Below are 18,001 nucleotides of genomic sequence, written 5' to 3' on the forward strand. Positions count from 1 at the left end.
CGTACAAGAAAAATAATACATACATTTTTAAAGAGTCAACATACCAGCTCACCTTGCTAAGTAAACACAATGCTCAGCAAAAAGAACTGAGTTCATGTCCATGTAATGAATCATACTGTAACTTGATAACAGAATCATTGTGATGGACACTGGTTTTCCACTGTAGTATTAGTATTAATTTTCTGTATTGCACTTTAGTCTAAACATATTAAACAAAAGTAACAGAATGGGTTGTTTTAATGAACTTAGATAAACAAATTAGTCAAAATATTTAGGTAATAATTTAGCACAGTAAGAGTAATGTCCTGCAGGAAACTGGTACACTACATGTCCAAATGTTCTAATCTAATAAGCTGCACCCATGCAAATGCATCCACGCAGATTGTGTATTCCCTGTAGAAGAGTAGTATTACCAAAAGAACACAGATATACCTGAAAACATTGGCACCATGCCTGATGCCAAGTGTGGGCCAGAGGGAAAAAAAACAGTATTAAGCTGTGGAGCAGTGGAACTGTGTTCTCTGGAATGATTGAAAGGATAAGTTGAGGATAAAGAAATAACAGAAAAAACAATGAACACACAGTGGGTGTCCCAATAATTTTGTCAATATAGTGAATATAAAGTAAGCATTTCTAATGCAATGTTACGGTTCTCATGTGATTTCATTTCTTTATTTTTCCAGCTGAAGCTGTAGATGACTACAGGTCAGGGGCTACAACACACAGTGAGAAAGTTCTGACTCTGGAGCAACAGCTGATTGAGCGAGAGAGAGAACTTTCTGCTCTCAGGGAGAAGCTAGAATCAGCTGAGCAGCAAGGCTTACAAATTTCAACTGAAGGAAATGCTGAAAACATTATGGGAGTAACTGACAGTCCTAAAGCACTACCTAGTCCTGATGATGATGCTCCAGAGGAAGAGACAACATTGATTGCTATAGAGACTTCCGGAATGTCCACCTCTGTCTTGTCATCAACTGCTGAGAATGAGAGTAGTCCCGAGATTATTGGACCACAGCCAGAGTCTCCTGGAGAATTGAAAGGAACGTCCTCAGATGAGATGGTAACCAGCAGTGATTCAGATGTTGCTCATAGTAGTTGGACTCTTCTGGAGGCCATTAATCAAGATGGAGGCCAAGAGTGGCCTCCACAGGTTCAAAATCTTGATGCACTCCAGCTTTCCACACAGTCTTGGGAGGAAACTACGGAAGAGCAGGTCACATCAACATGCTCTATGGTTGCGGTAGAGTCCTCGTCTGTGGTTATACGTGAAACAGTACAAGTACACATTAGCCAGCAGGAGGCAAACTTGCTGAGTACAGATTCAAGCTCTGGTCAGGCTTTTGCACATGTCCTGGCTGAGGAGCTCCAGAAACGATACAGTGAACTTCTGGCTGAACTTCAGCAGCTAAAAGATACAGCATCTGAAGGTGAGGAGAAAGTACACCTACTGGAGGAGGAGCTAAAGTCACTGACAGCCATTAAGGATGAGGCAGTGGCAAGGGCACAAAGGTATGAACAAGACTTGATGGAAGCGAAGGCAGAGCTTCAACAAGAGGCAGATCACTTGACTTCTGAAAGAGATCAACAGAGCAATGCAACAAAGGTCCTTGAAAAAAAGATCGAGGACTTGCAAATGAAGACTTCCTCCAAAGATCAGGAGATCCAAACTCTGCAGGCAGATCTGGAAGAACTCCAGCAAAAACTTGCTGAGAAAGAAGGCCAAGCCAGGATGCTGGGTGCCCATATGGAGGAGAGAGAACAAGCTTCATCTGAACTGGAGGAAAAGCTCATTGATTTGGAGGCAAAAATTCAGCAAGTGTCTCAGGAGGCTGACTTTGCTAAAGCTGCTCTCATTGACAAGGCGACAGAGGTAGAGGACTTGCAGGAGCGTCTTTCTATGAAAGAGCAGGAGATGATGGACCTTAGTGATACCATGACGGCCAAACTGCTTCAAGCAGGTGAAGAGAAGTTTGCCATATCTAATGAAGTCAAACAGCTAAAGGAGCAGATGTTAGAACTTGAGAAAACTTGGGATGATCAGCAGAAAGTGAAGGCAGACAAAATAGATGAAGAAAATGAGGTCATTAATTTACGCAAGGAGAATGAAAGCTTGGCCTCTGAAATAGCCACCATGAAAAAGGATGGTGAACATGTAAGGCGAAAGTTGCAGGCAGCTTTGGTGCAGCGCAAGGAACTGCTGAAGAAGATTGCAGGGTTTGAGAAGGCAGCAGAGGTTGGAAAACAAAAAGACATGGTGGGAGATAGTACCTCTTATCATACAGAGGAGAGCAATCAACTGGAAGTACAGAAACTTGAAGCATCACTGCAAGAAACCAGGCAGGTCTTAGTTTCTAAAGAAGAATCTTTGACTATTCTGGAGCAGAAAATCTTGAATCAAGATCAAGCCCTGGCTGAGGCACAGGCTGAAATCAAAAGATTGATTGAAGAAGCTCAATCTGTGAGCCACAAAGAGCAACAAATGCTGCAAGTTGAAGATAATATTAGACTCCAGTCACAGGTTGCCAGCATGGAGTCTGAGCTTGAAACATTGCAGAGAAAACTCCAGGAAGCTGTTGATTCCCGCAAAGACACCCTCCGCAAGGCAAAAGAGAAGGACCGGCACCACCGTGAACAGCTTAGGCAGCAGAAAGAGGAGTACAATGACCTGCAACAACGTTTTGAAGCTGGAGATGAAGAGAAAGCAGAGCTGCTAAACAGATTGAAAGATCTTGAAAGTCTTTTGGATTCAAAAGAGCAACTGGACAAAGAAAAGCTTCTCAGTGTGAAAGAAGAACCTACAACTGCTTCAGAAAATCTGGAAAAACCAGGGGCAGGCGATTGGGTTCAGGAGGACTGGGTGGATTTTGCTGCACCTGAGAGTGAAAATAAACCACAGAGGGTACATGCTGAGGAGGTATTGCCTCTACAGGGTACACCTGAAGATTACAGGGCTTCACTAAATTCTCTTCAGGAAGAGTTAAAGGCTGAGCAAGCTGCCCGTGTGGATCTGGAGATACGTCTGCAAGAGAGTCAGGCCTCTCTGACAGTGAAGGAGAGTGTATTCCTTGAGCTCAGTGAAGAATTGAATGCATTGAGGGTAAAGGAGAAGCAAATAGATGCTCTTTCAGAAGAATTGAACTATCTGAGGGAAAAGTGCCAACAAGCAGAAGCCCATGCAGAGGTGCTGAAAGCAGAAGTAGAGGAGGCTGCAGCTGTGGCTAGGGCAAGCATGAGTAACGCAGAGTCTCCAGTTGCAACTCTTCAGCAAGAGGTGGATGAGTTTAAACAGTTTTTACAAAGCAAAAATGATGAGATTGTTGACCTGAGCCAGCAACTGAGTGAGCAGAGTGTCCTTCTACAGAAGATGCAAGAGACTGTTTTGGAGAAAGACCACCAGATTGCTTCCTTGAAAGAGGGACTGAAGGCTGAGCAAGAGAGGAGCCAAAAAATGGAGTCAGAGATCCCACAAAAGCAGGAGGAAGATAAAGACAACAGTGCCAAACTACAGCAACTTCAGCGCAAGTTGCAGGCTGCTCTAGTATCACGAAAAGAAGCTCTTAAAGAGAACCAATCTCTGAAAGAAGAGCTCGCTGCTGTTGAGAAAATGCGATCAGAGCTCCGATCAAAGCTTGAGAATGGAGAGGCAGAGCTGAATAAACTGAGAGCAGAGAAGGACAAGCTTATTGAAGAGGTCGATCGGGCCTTGCTGGAGAACCAAAGTCTTGGTGCCACCTGTGAGAGCCTTAAACTTGCCATGGATGGTCTTCTAAATGAAAAAGACCAGTGCCAACGCCAGGCTGAGAGTGCCAAAGAAGAAGCCAAACTGGCATATAGGCAAATGGAGGAAAAGGTGCAAGGCATGAAGGATGAGTATGAAACCCTACTGAAGTCATATGAGAATGTAAGTGATGAGGCAGAGCGTGTTCGGAAAGTGCTTGAGGCTGCAAGACAAGAGAGGCAGGAGTCAGCCACCAAGGCAAGGGCTCATGAGGCAGCCAAACTGGAGTCAGAAAGGTTAGCAGAGGAGGCTCAGAAGGAAGTTGATTCTGTGAAAGACAAGATGCGAAAGTTTGCCAAGGCAAAGCAGCAGAAGATTATGGAACTAGAGGAGGAAAATGAGAAGCTCAGAGAACAAATCGAGAAGAAGGAGAAGAAAGGCAACAAAGAAGAGGACCTGGTGTTGAAGCAACAGCTTGAAAAAGTCACAAGTGATCTGGAAGCGTTAAAAGCCAATTTTGACATTGTGGACGCTAAACGGAAGTCCCTGGGACAGGAATGCAATGACCTGAAACAGAATTTGGCTAAAGAAATGGAAAGAAAGAGCAGTGAAACTTCTGGAGTTGTTGTTGAGGAAGAAGTGGTAGCACAGCAGTCAAGCCATGTTTTCACTCAACACCAAGAAGATTCATCTAATAGTCAGTCCCAAACATCTCATTTGGAGGAGGCCATGGTGGTCAGAGAGGAAAGAGAGGAACAGCTAAAACAACTTGAAACAGCTCTGAAGGTCGCAGAGAACAATCTGAAAGAACTCCTGGAAGCTCTTACAAATGAAAAGGCAACAAGAGCTGAGCAGGAATCGTTACTTAATGTTGAGTTGTCGTCTCTAAAGCATCACCTTCAAGAGTCCACAGAAAGAGAGGAAAACCTGAAAGAGGAATGTATAAAACGGGAAACCCAGCTTCAGGAGCTTCATGCAAGGCTAGAAGCTGAAAAGGATGACCTTGAGGAACAGCTCATGAACCAGTTAGCCCAGGTCAATGGCAGCATTGCTGGTTATCAGCAGGAGGCAGCTGACAGCAGGGATCGTCTTGCGGACCTAAAACGAGAACTGGAGAAAACGGAGAGGGAGCGAGCCGAATTAGAGGCTGCAGTAGCAAGTGAAAGGGACCGAGCAGCAAGACTTGAAGAAGATAGAAGGCAGGCTCTTCGAGAAAGAGCTGAAGCTGAGGCAGAGGCTGGCAAACAGAGGGAGCTGGAGCAGAAGCTGAAGTCTGCACAGAGAGTCAAGGAGGGTAGCCAGAGCCGGGCTCGCCAACTTGAGGAACTTCTTAGGGAGAAGCAATTGGAGGTCAGACAGATGCAGAAAGACTGCATCAAGTACCAGGAGAGGATCAGTGAGCTGGACAAAGAAGTCAAGGCACTCTTGCTGGGCAAAGATGAAGTGGGTGGTGAGCTTGAAACAGCTCGTCAGGAGATAGCAAATATCTCAGAAGAGAGGAAGAAGCTTGAATCAGAGGTGACAACATTGAAAGCGAAGCTAGACATGGCTCAGGGACAAGCTAGCCAGGCTCTTGCAGACAAAGCAGCCTCTGAACAATTGGCACAAAAATGTGAGGCTGAATTGAAAGCGGAAGCCGAGCGTACCCTTGATGAAGTAAGGTATCGTTTGGGGGCCGAGCTAAAGCAGATGGAACTGAGGCTGGAACAGGCCTACAGTGATCGGGAACGGGAAGAGGAGGCAACTCTGGAAGCTAGGAAAGTTGCAGACAAAGCGGATCGATATGCCCAGGATATGCAGGCACGCTTGGATGAATCGCTGGCACGACTGGCTGCCTTTTCACGTTCTATGTCTTCCCTGCAAGATGATCGTGACAGAGTGCTGGACGAAGCTAAGCAGTGGGAGAATCGTTTCCACAGCGCCCTCCAGGGGAAGGAGGCTGAATTGCGAGAAGCTGAAAGCAGAGCTAAGGACTTATCTGAACAACTTCAGAGAGAGAGCACGCAAAAAGAGAAACTACAGAGTTCACTTGAAAGGTTTGTTACTTGTCTGACACCAGGCATTAGATGTACAAATTAATATAGTTTCTAATGTTAATACCTACGATATAATTTATTTTCCAATTTTTTCAATTTACAGGTTGGAGAAGGCAGAGCAACAATGGCAGCTTGAGATGAGTGAGGCAGAAAAGAAGCACAGTGAATCTCTTGCTGCTCTGGAGAAAGAAAGAGCTGAATTGCAAGAGAGACTGACTCAGACAGAAAGCTCCCTTGCTCAGACACGCTCCCAGTGTGACTCTCTGGAAGCAGAAACAGAAGGACTACGTCACAGAGCTAAAGCCCTGGAAGAAGCAGTAGGCAAACTTCAGGGTGAAGCCAACCAGGCAAGAGCTGAAATCAAGGAGAGGGAAACTGAGGAGAGGAGGATGTGTTTGAGTCTGGAGCAACTGGAAACAGATTTGCGTTTATGTAAGAATCTTACAGAAATACTTCAGGCTGAGCTGGCTGAGAAGGAGAAGAGGGAAGTGGATCTCCTTGGAGAGAAAGAAGAAGCTGTGACTCAGGTATTTTTCAAGTGAACCATGTTCAATTATCAGTCTTTTAAATATTTTGAATAGGGAAAAATAGGGTGTCAAACATATCGGAATCTTGATTTCAGTAAAGAAAAGGTGACAGTGCACCAAAACAGTGAACTCTGTAGTTTATTTAATCTGGCAAATGTTCTGTAGATTACTCTTTATGTCAATATCTCAGTATCTGAACTATCTCTAATTTCTAATATTTTGTCTCCCGTTAAAGTTTTACTCTGCACATTAAAAGTTTATAATTTAGAAGTATCCAAACTACCCATATTACCCATATTATAATAAAGTATTATAATATTATATTTTAAGTTAATCACTAAATAGATTCCTGATTAATATTTTTTTTAATTACTGACACCACTACTATATTTTATTCACAAAGATTAATTGTTTTATTTACAAAATTACTGTTAGTAACATACTACACAGTCCTGGATGCAATGTCCCCCTGCTCAGGCCAGCCCATGTCCATGCCCATTTGAAATTTGCCAACGACCATCTTGATGATGCAGAGAAGGTCCTATGTCATTACCTAGGTCAGATGAGAAAACAGAGCTTATTCCATTATTAAATGCTTTAAAGTATTTAATAGAAGACTGTTTTCATTATGGTGATTAATTACAAAACAATGGTAGCATCAGTTGTATTTTTTTTACAGCTACCTCAATAAAACAAGGCCTGGTTTTCCCCAGAAATGTTAGCTAGCACCATTACTGTAGAGTATGTAGAGGTGAAGGTCAATGTTGATCAGTTAGTCAATTTCTCAGTTCATCAGTTAGCCATTGTTCCATGAGCAGCTCACTATAGCCAAAATGATGTTTAAACTAATTATTTTTAACTTCAGAATAAGTGTGCACACCTGTGCACCCCTGGCCTAGATAATTTATCCATAGTACTTATATTGGCTGGAAATACTAGATCAAGACTTGAGACTATCACAACATTAAGAGAAACCAATACTTTTTTCTTTGACTTTTGTGTTGCTTCAGTGTAACCATATCTTTTTTTGACACTTTATTCCACCTGCAGGCTGTTGAGGAAGCCAGGAAGGATGCAGACGGCAGGGCAGAGGAGGCAGAGAAGCAGCTGGAGGAGAGAAGATCAGCCATGCGAGATCTTGAGGAGAGGCTTCATAAAGCTCAAGAGGACGCCAGCCATAGCAAGGCCCGACTGGACTCATTCACCAAGGCTATGGGATCCCTGCAGGATGATCGGGACAGGGTGCTGGGCCAGTACAAACAGTTGGAGGAGCGACACCTACAGGTACGATATAATTTAAAGTATTTTAAAGAACTGTTTACAATACATTTTTAAGCAGTAATTGCAATGTAGGTCTAAATATTTGGACCCATTCCAATTACTATATTGTTTTAAGAATAGTGATCATCACCAGTATTTACAAGCTCAATAGTCACATTGCAAGGCATGCAGTGTAGCACCCTATGATGAGTCACAAGACTGGGGCTTTATTTTAGATATAGGGTCAATAAAATCTGTATCTGTATCTGGATGAGATGTGGGGAAAAAAATATATACAGCTCTGAAAAAAAATTAAGAGACCACTTCAGTTTCTGAATCAGTTTATCTGATTTTGCTATAAACATGTTGTTTTATTCTTTAAACTACAGCATTTCTCCCAAATTCCAAATAAAAATATTGTAATTTAAAGCATTTATTTGCAGAAAATAAGAAATGGCTAAAATAACAAAAAGATGCAGAGCATTCAGACCTCAAATAATGCAAAGAAAACAAGTTCATATTCATAAAGTTTTAAGAGTTTAGAAATCAATATTTTGTGGAATAACCATGGTATTTAATCATTGTTTGTTGTTTTGGTGTAGCAGTGTCTATGCACATGTTATCTTGGCATGTTCTCCTCCACCAGTCTTACACACTGCTTTTGGATAACTTTATGCCACTTCTGGTGCAACAATTCAAGCAGTTCAGCTTGGTTTAATGGTTTGTGATCATCCGTCTTCCTCTTGATTATATTCCAGAGGTTTTCAGTTTGGTAAAATCAAAGAAACTCGTAGTCGTTTTTTTTTTTCCAGATCTGTATATTTTTTATACGGCCACAGCAAGGTCATATAAGGAAACCGTAACCATGCATATCATGCCAAAACATTTTGATCCAAAAAGTATTTTAGCATCATTTAAATTTTTGTGAAATATCTATCACAGGGAGAGTATACTCTATTACTCTATGATATGTGGAGTGCATTAAATAAGATCATAGAATCACTGACATCTGGAGAAATCTGATGATGTTCTTTCTCATGTCAGTTTTTTTCCAAAATTGTTCATCCCTAATTTTAATAAAGGTATCCAGCTTATTTGTTAGTTAAACCTATTACTGGCAGATGTGCAAATACACACATGCACACAGCTTAGCTAGTAGAGAAATTCTGCCAAAAGAATAGGACTCTTTGGAACAGATAAGCAAGAATCTATTGTCAGCATGCCTAATGCCAGGCTTGGGCTAGAGGAGTACTGAGCTCTGGTGTTCTCGGGAATGATGGAGCTCCATCCAATACTTCTTTAATACATTTTTTGTGTTTCAGGTGATGATTGAGAAGGACAGCCTCATTCAAGAGGCAGCTGCTGAGAATAACGGCCTGAAGGAGGAGCTCCGTGGTCTTCTGGCTCAGCGGGACGACCTCCATGCTGAAAACGCCAAGCTAGCTGCCCAGCTCCACGGCTACAGGGACGAGCTGAAGCAGGTTCTCACCATGAAGGAATCCCAGCAGAAGCAGCTGCTTTCTGCTCAGCTGGAACGCATTAGTGTCTTAGAAAAGGAGAGGACCGAGTTCCAGGCCAGGATTGAAGTTCTGGAAAAGGAGGCTTCGGTTAGAAAGGGGCCTGTGGTGGAGCGTGAGGTTCTGAGCCAGGCCGGACAAGGCATGGTGCATGATGCTCCAGGTGCGGAGGTGGAGAAGCTGAGGGAGCAGCTTCAAGCAGCCAGGAAGCAAATCAGCACCCTGGAGGAAACGTTGGAGTCTGAGCGGGATGCCCAAGCAGCCCACAGCAAAGAGCTAAAGGAGCTACGCTGGGAAGGTGGCATTCTACGGACCGAGACCGAAACGGCTGAGGAACGAGTAGCTGAACTGGCGAGAGACTTGGTGGAAATGGAACAGAAGCTGCTGGCGGAGAGGGAAGAGGCAGTCCAGCTCAAATCTCAGAACCAGGCCTTCGGTCAAGCCATGGCCTCTCTACAGGACTCGAGGGATCAAGCCATCAGTGAAGCCAAAGAGCTCCGCCTCCACCTGGAAGAAAGCCAAAAGACAGGACACTCAGCAGCGCCCTCTAGCAGCTCCGTTGGGGAAGTGTGGAGCCTGAAAAATGCACTTTCTGCTCTTCAGAATGACAGGGAGAGAATGGTACTTTACTTTAATATAGAATAATAAAATTTATTAGCACTGATTACCGTATAATTTCCCCATCAACTATTCTCATTAATTATAAGGCACTGATACTATTAGATGTTGTCTGTATAAAAACTGAATGTTGCTTTTGTGCTTCCACAAAACAACAAAATTCTGTAGTCACTGTCATGTCAGTATTATAAGTTTAGGCGCTGTTATTGCCCACTACACTACACCAACCACCAAACCTTATGTGTCTTGTATACATTTACACAGAAAACATTTTTAATTAATTCTGAGGTCATTCAGACTATGAAAGAACAAATAAGAAATCATATATTTAAAGGTGTTAAACAAACCAAAACACTGTGTGAAGCATTTAGGTGCTCTTATCTGGGGTTCTGTTAACTTGTGTTTTCTGAGGCTGGTAACTCTGATAAACTTATCCTGTGCGACAGAGGAAACTCATGGTCTTCCTTTTATGCCAGTTGCATAATAACATTTGATAGTTTCAGGATACTTACAAAGTCCTTGAAATGTTTCAGATTAACTGACCTTTATTTTATGACCTTCAAGAACCTTTAGTTCTTACTATTACATAATCCAATAGACCTATTCACTGCATACCAACTCTTCCTATAAACATTATAGAGAATAGTAGAATGTTTTTGTTTGCCTGCCACATGCCCAGTTGTGGTAAATAGTTTATCAGTATTGTGTTTTATAGTATTTACTTTTAGTAGTTGCCTGGTAACTAATATATACATAGTTTGGTTATGTTATTAATCAATACCTTTAAAACTGCTTTATAAGACTTGACACATACTAGCAGCCTGATCTTCGTGTGTTTAGGTGGAGCAGCTGCAGATCCAGCGGGTTGAGCTGGACAGGCTGGGATCGGGAGAGCTGGCCCGGCTCACTGAAACCCTGGAGAAGGAAAGGAGGAAAGCAGGAGAGACTGAGAAGAAGATGAAGGAACAGTTGAAGGAGAGAGATAACCAACTCAAGAGGGACACACAGGAGCTGGAGAACCTCAAGTAAGGGAATTTGTTAGTTTATTTTTCTGTTAGTGTTTTATCTGCTGCCTAGGGCTAAGTACTCACTGCGGTGTGTTCTTCATTTTGCAAGATGGGGGAAAATGTTGTTTGCTTTGGTTTATTGTCCCCTTGCATCACCTCTGCAGCCTACAGGGGGGAAAACCACAGACCATGACCATTTTCTGAATTGAGCCTTTCCAACAAAAAACATTTTTCTTCCATTCATTTGCATTTTTTTCGCACATTTGTTTTTTAAAAGATACAGATTTTATCTGTGCAACAGAGGTCTTCCAAGAGGCAACTTTTGTTCTTCCATTCCTGGGGTGGTCATGATGAGAGCCAGTTTCATCATAATGCTTTTGATGGTCTTTGCGACTGCACTTGAGGATACTTTTAGAGTTCTTGATTTGTTTCTGATTGACTTTCATTTCTTAAAGTATTTTTTTTTTTTTACATAAATACATGTATTACATGTACATTTGCACTTTGCACTTCAATATTGTAAGTCGCTTTGGACAAAAGCGTCTGCCAAATGTAATGTAATGTAATGTAATGTAATGTAATGTACATTTAAGTTCAGAGTTACCAGTCTTAGAAACCACATGTATTTTGTAGAAGTATTTTTGTTTAACACTTTTAAGTTAACTATAATTCATTATGTGTTCCTTCAAAGCATAGAAGACTTTAGTATTCATTTACAATGTAGGACAAAAAAAGAAAAGCAATTTTTTGGCTGGTACAGTATGTGCCTATTTTTAAATTGATTTCTGAATGCTTCTCTCTGTGTCACCCCCTGTAGGCTGGAGCGCAGTGACTGGCAGGCCCAGGCGGAGCTCCTGAAGCAGCAGACTCTGGCATCGCTCTCAGAGCGTGACCAGCAGGTTCGCCAACTCAGCGCCATGCTGGAAGAAGCCCGGGCAACTGGACCCAAACGGCTGCAGGAGCATGCACACAGACAGGTGAGAAGGAGCACATCTGAGAAATTACCTTTCTTTACCTGTGAAGTGCATCTTTAGGACACCCACTTCTAAAAAAAAATGCTGTGTTCAGCTACTTTAGGGTGCACTTGTTGCAAACACAAACCACAGCTTGTGTAGCTTGTGTAGTCCCAGTAGAAGATAAGGAGCAGGTAAACAAATGTGAACCTGTTGTCACTATGCATAATACCATACTTTTTCCAGCACCCTTAGTTAAATCAAATTATCGTTAAATGTGTTGAAATTGTAACTATAAACTGACTAAAAGCACAGATTAATACTCTGTATGTTGTGTTGTCTATCAGGGAACAATTAAAGTGGACAGTGCCCCCGGAGGACCCATGGAGCACAGCGAGGACTATAAGGCTGAGTGCTTTCTTCTCCAGAGAAGGTATTACCCTCAATTAACACCAGTAATAATACTGAACTTTGCCTAATTTTTCTGCCATATCACAGCTGTCAAACAAAGTGAGACACATAGTATCACAGATTGTGTTATAATGATAAGTACATAGTAACTATAAACATATATCTTTATTTTGGAGTTTATAGCTTAAATGTTGTAGTTGTACTGCTATTTAGCATATACACATTTATACCTGAATATTATGACAACATTCTTGTTTTTACATTCACTGTCCATCGGATGTGCTCCACTGATCATATAGGAGCACTTTATAGACCTTCTGTTTCTTGCATAATTTATTATTATCCTCTTTCTTTTACCCTGTTCCTCAGTACTCAGGACCACACAGAATAGACCACCATAGAGCAGTTATTATTATTTGGGTGGTGGATCATTATTCTCAGCACTACAGTGATCAGCACTTATTATCATTGTGGTGGTGTATGAGGTGTTAGTGTATGTTGTGCTGGTAAGAGTGGATCAGATTCAGCAGTGCTGCTGGAGTTTTTAAACACCTCAGAGTCAATAGACAGCATCTTGTGGACACTATTGAAGGAAAAGGATGATCAAAACAAACTGTGCAGCAATAGATTCAGAGCTAGTATCTCTGACTTTACATCTACAAATTGGGGCAGCTAGAGGTAAGAGTGTGTAATAGAGAGGAGGACAGTTAGTAAACACAGTGTTTAAAAACTCCAGCAGCACTGCTGTATCTGATCCATTCATACCATCATAACACACACTAACTCATCATACACCAACACCATGATAATCAGTGTCACTGTAGTGCTGAGAATAATCACCCACCACCCAAATAATAATAGCTGTTCTGTGGTTTTCTCTCCTGATGGGTCCTAAGTATTAAAGAACAGGGTGAAAGAAGTAGGATAATAATAAAATATGCAGAGAAACCGATACAGGACTACAGTTTTTAATTATACAAATACAATGTGGCCTGTATAATCAGTAGAGCTGAAATAATAGACAATGTGTGTAGGAACTAGAAGATGGGTATAATATTATGATATGACTATATAGCCGTATGATTATAGCTATACTGTTTGCAGTTGCATAATTATCATATTAACGGTGACACGTTGCCAGTCGTTAACTGGGTGAAGGTACTCTGGGTGTCCTGCTGGTAATTAATGTCGCCCTTTTTCTTAATAACTGTCTGTGTCTCTGTGTGTCCCGGTCAGACTGGACGAGGAGGTGGAGCTGAGGCTGAGGGTGGAGGAGCAGCTCTCTGCAGCGAGAGATCACCTCACACGGTCTGACCCTAATACCTGATTACCACACACTTGCTGTCTGCCCTACAGGAGCCTGACCTGACACTGACATACAGTTTGAATAGCAATAGAATTACATTCACACATTATACATTCAGATTCAGCTTCAGTTATTCAGTACAATAAATACAAATCTACAGTTTTCAGTACAATTCAAAATTACAATACAGTGAAACGAGAGATCTGTATAGTATAGTGTGAAATAAAAAAGCAGCATCATTTTTATACTGTTAGTCATCCTGTAACCTTTTGTATAAATTTAAAGGCTGTACGAATTTCATACTGACTGTGTTTAAACTGGCTCCCTCTGCAGGTTCACACAGGACGAGTGGCACTCAGGACTGCAGGGGAACACATCTGAGACGTCTGTCCTCATTGAACCACCAGAGGGCACTGTTACTCGAGTATGTACAGCGTGTATAATGACATTTTTTGTCATTATATAGAGTAGAGCAGAATTTTGATTTTTAATGAAAAAAATAGAAATTTCTTATAGTTGTGTGTAGTTGTGTGTGTGTGTATATATAGTAAGTTAGTTATAATATAATTATAATAATATATAACAATAATTTAATATTTTTATATAATTATAATAAATATGTGTTTTTAGTTAGAATGCTATAAAATCTCACAGTATTATACTGATATCTCAGATATATAATAATATACTGATAGTTTTAAGGTGTAATACGAGTAGTGCTTTGTTCTGAAGTTGAAAAACCATTAACACTAATAAATCAGAGTCTGGAGTTATAATATATTGATCATACCATATTATAATAACATATCGACACCTTCCCAAAATAATAGTCTTAACTCATTTTTAACCTTTATAGAAAATATAAAAAACACAGTTGTTATTGCTATTTAAAAATGTTTTACATAGTCGAGTGGTAAAATAAAAAATAAAAAAATCCTTATTCAAAAATGTGTATGCATGTGTGCATTTTAACATTGACAAATTGTAGATCTTTTCTAACTAGATTTATAGAATTATTTACACTCTGGATATAGGAGTAAACTGAAAAAACGCCAATTTTGCCAAAAATATTTTAGGAAGGTAAGTTACTATAATATGATAATAATTATGAAATATTATCAATAATAGTATTAGAAAATACTGTCAGTAGCTGTGTGTTGTGTTTAAAAGACTATAGCATCTCTAACTCAGCATATATTACAGCATTTTACCTTAGTGTATGAGATTGATCTAATTGTGTGCATGTTGTGTGTTTGTCAGACCCGGAGTGGTGGTCCTGGTCTGCTGCGGATTCTGAGAGGAGCTTTCTGTTCCCGTCAGCGAACCCCGCTACTAGTATCTGTCTACCTACTGACTGTACACATCCTGCTGCTGCTCTGTATGGGAGGATACCTGTAAAAAGAGAAGAGAGAGGGCAAGAAAAAGAGAGAGAGACAGAGACAGTATGTGAATGGGAGGCGAGTGTGTGATGATGTATCTATGGGGTTTTGAAAGAGAGAGGGAAGCTGAGTATGTGTGTGTAAGTATATATAGGTGTTTATACTGCACACCTATTTTTCAGTTTAGTAGCACCACCTACCTTGATCCTACACTTTTTGGCCACTTTATCAGACCACCGTAGGACTACCACTAACCAGATATTGTGGGGATGGCTTTTTGCTCTAATCCTTAAGGGACCAACTTTTATGTGTTTGATATATTGTATTTTGTACATTTAGTTCAGTTTAGTGACTACATCCTGTCATCATTAACTACATGGGCAAAGTCTCCCTATACTCCATACTGATTTATAGTTCTGCAAGCTGCTTTTTCAAGTGTTGTGCTGAATTCTGTCTTCCTGCAAGAATCTTTACTCCCTTCGGTTACTGATGCCTTCTACAGCAGAATGAGTAACAGATACCCATCAGATTAATTTTATTTCTGTTTATATAAAAGGGTTAATCTACAGTTACAGTAGATACAGAATCACCAGCATAATCTGTTGTACCCATACTGCTGCACAGCTACATGCCAAGGGGAGACAGATTTTAAAACAACAGTGCTTCTTTTTCTTCTTCTATTGGTTAATGGGTGATGTTAGCCTGCCTCAACTTCCTGTAATTTATTTGAACCAGGTCAGAACCGATCAAGAAAGTGTTTTACACTGCAAACAAACTGGACCATGGTTTAGTAGATCTGGACAGAGACCACCACTTTTAGAGAAAGGAAGTTTTGGTTCTTTGTTCTGGACTGTGTGTCACTGCACCTTTTACCTATTTTGATTTAGACTGTGTCTGCAATTGTACATTTACAAAGTGTACCTGTTTCTAATAAAGTGGCCAGTAGATGTAGATATAAGGTAGGTGTGCTAACAACATAGTCAAAGGGAGAGGCAGACAAATAGCAGACAATAACAGATTTACTGACCAACAAACATTTAGATTTTTTTTTCTTTTAAAATAAATGTATAATTTGTTTCTTTATTCTGCTATTTTGCCAAAGTCTTGTTCACACAGTTTCTTCATAAGGCCATAATAGTCACTGCCAACATCAGCTGTACCCAGCCTAACAAAAAAAAAAAAACACCCAACTGCACTACATCAGAGCAACCACAAGGGTGTGCTAGTGACTAAAGGGAAAGCTACCCAGCTTTAAAAGGTTATTATACTATAAATGTGGAATAAATTTCATATTTTCAATTTATTTTAGTTTATTTAAGTCAGATGATGTCTTAATGTGATGTAAAAGTAGATCTAAATGAGATTTTAACCAATCCCAGCTAATCATGGGTCTTTTTCTGCATTAAAAAAGCAAATTAAATCTAATAAACTGTATTAATGATTAATTAACAGTACTGTGCAAAAGTCTTGGCCACTTTTAAAACTCTATCCCTGCAATAAGTGTATTAGCTTATACACGAACATGCCAGAAGCCATTATTAGGAATGGTAATCAGAGGGCATTACGTGACACAATATCAGGATAAATTGCCTGTGATAATGTTAAGATCACGATACTGTGATTCTGTGATACTTCACGGCATCTGTGTTACTGAAGAGGTTAAAATACTTCTAAAATGTACATACTGGGAAGTATGGATTTATTGGTGTCAGTTTTACAAAACTTCACAACCAATATTCTTCTCTGCAGGTTTACCCTATTCATTTAATTAGCGCCACCACGTGGAGCAATGAAGCAGTAACTGTAGTAAGTCTAAATTGGGTGGCGAGTCTTAGAGAGCTATTGGATGTCATGTATCAATAATGTATCACAAATTAAAATTATACGATATTTCAAAAATGTATATTTTGTCCCACACCTGACCAATCCTCATTATCACGACTGTTTTACAGCGGACTTATCCGCTAACCTGGTGCAATACCGTCATACTATAAGTGTGTGTGTGTGTGTGTGTGTGTGTGTGTGTAGATCCTTCTGAGATGAAGAATATCTTAGTTGTTACTCTTTCTGTAACGCTGTAACTCACTACAGCTGATGCACATTCCAGTAAGTGGGCTTAGTTTCTGGTTCTGCTATGAAAACGGACTTTTGGGTCAGATCTGTGATTTCTGTAATAATGTTAATATTGTAAACACTAATGACTGAGTTACTGTGTTCAGCTTATTCTAATGCTGATCTTCTCCTCCTCCCTCTGCTGCTGAGTGTGCTGGGTCTGGTCTGGTCTGGTCTGGTGTGGATGTGGGCGTGGTTAATGATGAAGAGATGATAAGCACAGCCTGCTGTGGGCTTCCTGTTCTATTCTACCTGTATAATCAATGTAAATGACACCTGTTCTCCTCTGTGTTTCTTTGTAAGGGATATTTTTTGGAAATAAAGTTTATTTAAGGGAAGATGTGTCTCTTTATCTTTTGCTAAATTTGTTAGCTTAAAATTAGCTAAACGCTAATGTATTAATTAAACTAAAGTTTGCTATTCTCCATGAAAAAAGTTCTATTGAACTAACAGAAATGTTTAATTAATCTAAACAAATACATCACACAAAATCAATGTTACCCATAAGATTGATTGACATGTTTGAATTAGTGCAGGATGTTTTATTGGGAAATCTTCTGTTTTTACCATTTATCCATGATGGATAAATCCATTTATCCATGATGGATGTTAAATATTGCACTAATATTAACTTGCTAATCTAGAACCTAGCTTTGTTGATCATGTGAGTGTACTGTGAAAGACAAGTAAATTAGCTCAATGTATATGTATATACTTTATTTAGCAAATATTTATTTTTTAAATAATGTTTGTTGAAATCTTTATATAAAAGATGACTTTGCAAAACAGAAAATAATTGTACCATAATTCCCATAATTCATGTAACTAGTTTACTAAACCAGAAAATAGCTGTAGGTCATGTCAATTCTATGACAAAACAGTAAATGAGCTCATTCTTGATATGTTGAGTTTATTTTCTTTTTTTTTTTTTTTTTTATCAATATTTTTGATAACCAGCCACCTCCTAGCAGTGCCACAATGACATTTGACATTGCACCACTGCTCCAGTGGCGAGTGTATGTTTAAAATTAGACTATTTTATATTTAATATTAGAAATTAAGACTTACTACAATAGTCATAAACATGGTTAAAAGTCTCAAATAATTATTAACCATGCTAGCTCTATTAACTCATTTATTAATGATCACATGTATGT

The 18,001-nt window shown here is 40.0% G+C and overlaps 1 protein-coding gene across 2 annotated transcripts in view; it reads left to right on the forward strand.

Moving 5' to 3' along the window:
• The window catches only part of golgb1 (golgin B1), an 87,991-nt gene extending 70,809 nt beyond the window's left edge, over positions 1-17,182 (forward strand). For both annotated transcript variants that reach the window (XM_022671465.2, XM_022671466.2), the window contains exons 11-20: positions 684-5,754; positions 5,858-6,281; positions 7,332-7,565; positions 8,864-9,679; positions 10,517-10,701; positions 11,501-11,660; positions 11,984-12,069; positions 13,284-13,355; positions 13,687-13,777; positions 14,614-17,182. In XM_022671465.2, coding sequence (XP_022527186.2) covers positions 684-5,754; positions 5,858-6,281; positions 7,332-7,565; positions 8,864-9,679; positions 10,517-10,701; positions 11,501-11,660; positions 11,984-12,069; positions 13,284-13,355; positions 13,687-13,777; positions 14,614-14,751 — 7,277 coding nt within the window. In that variant the 3' untranslated portion in view covers positions 14,752-17,182. The remainder of the gene's footprint in view (positions 1-683; positions 5,755-5,857; positions 6,282-7,331; positions 7,566-8,863; positions 9,680-10,516; positions 10,702-11,500; positions 11,661-11,983; positions 12,070-13,283; positions 13,356-13,686; positions 13,778-14,613) is intronic.
• The last annotated feature ends 819 nt before the right edge of the window (positions 17,183-18,001 follow it).

Source organism: Astyanax mexicanus, chromosome 2, assembly GCF_023375975.1.
Source record: "Astyanax mexicanus isolate ESR-SI-001 chromosome 2, AstMex3_surface, whole genome shotgun sequence".
In the NCBI taxonomy this organism is placed as follows: domain Eukaryota; kingdom Metazoa; phylum Chordata; class Actinopteri; order Characiformes; family Acestrorhamphidae; genus Astyanax; species Astyanax mexicanus.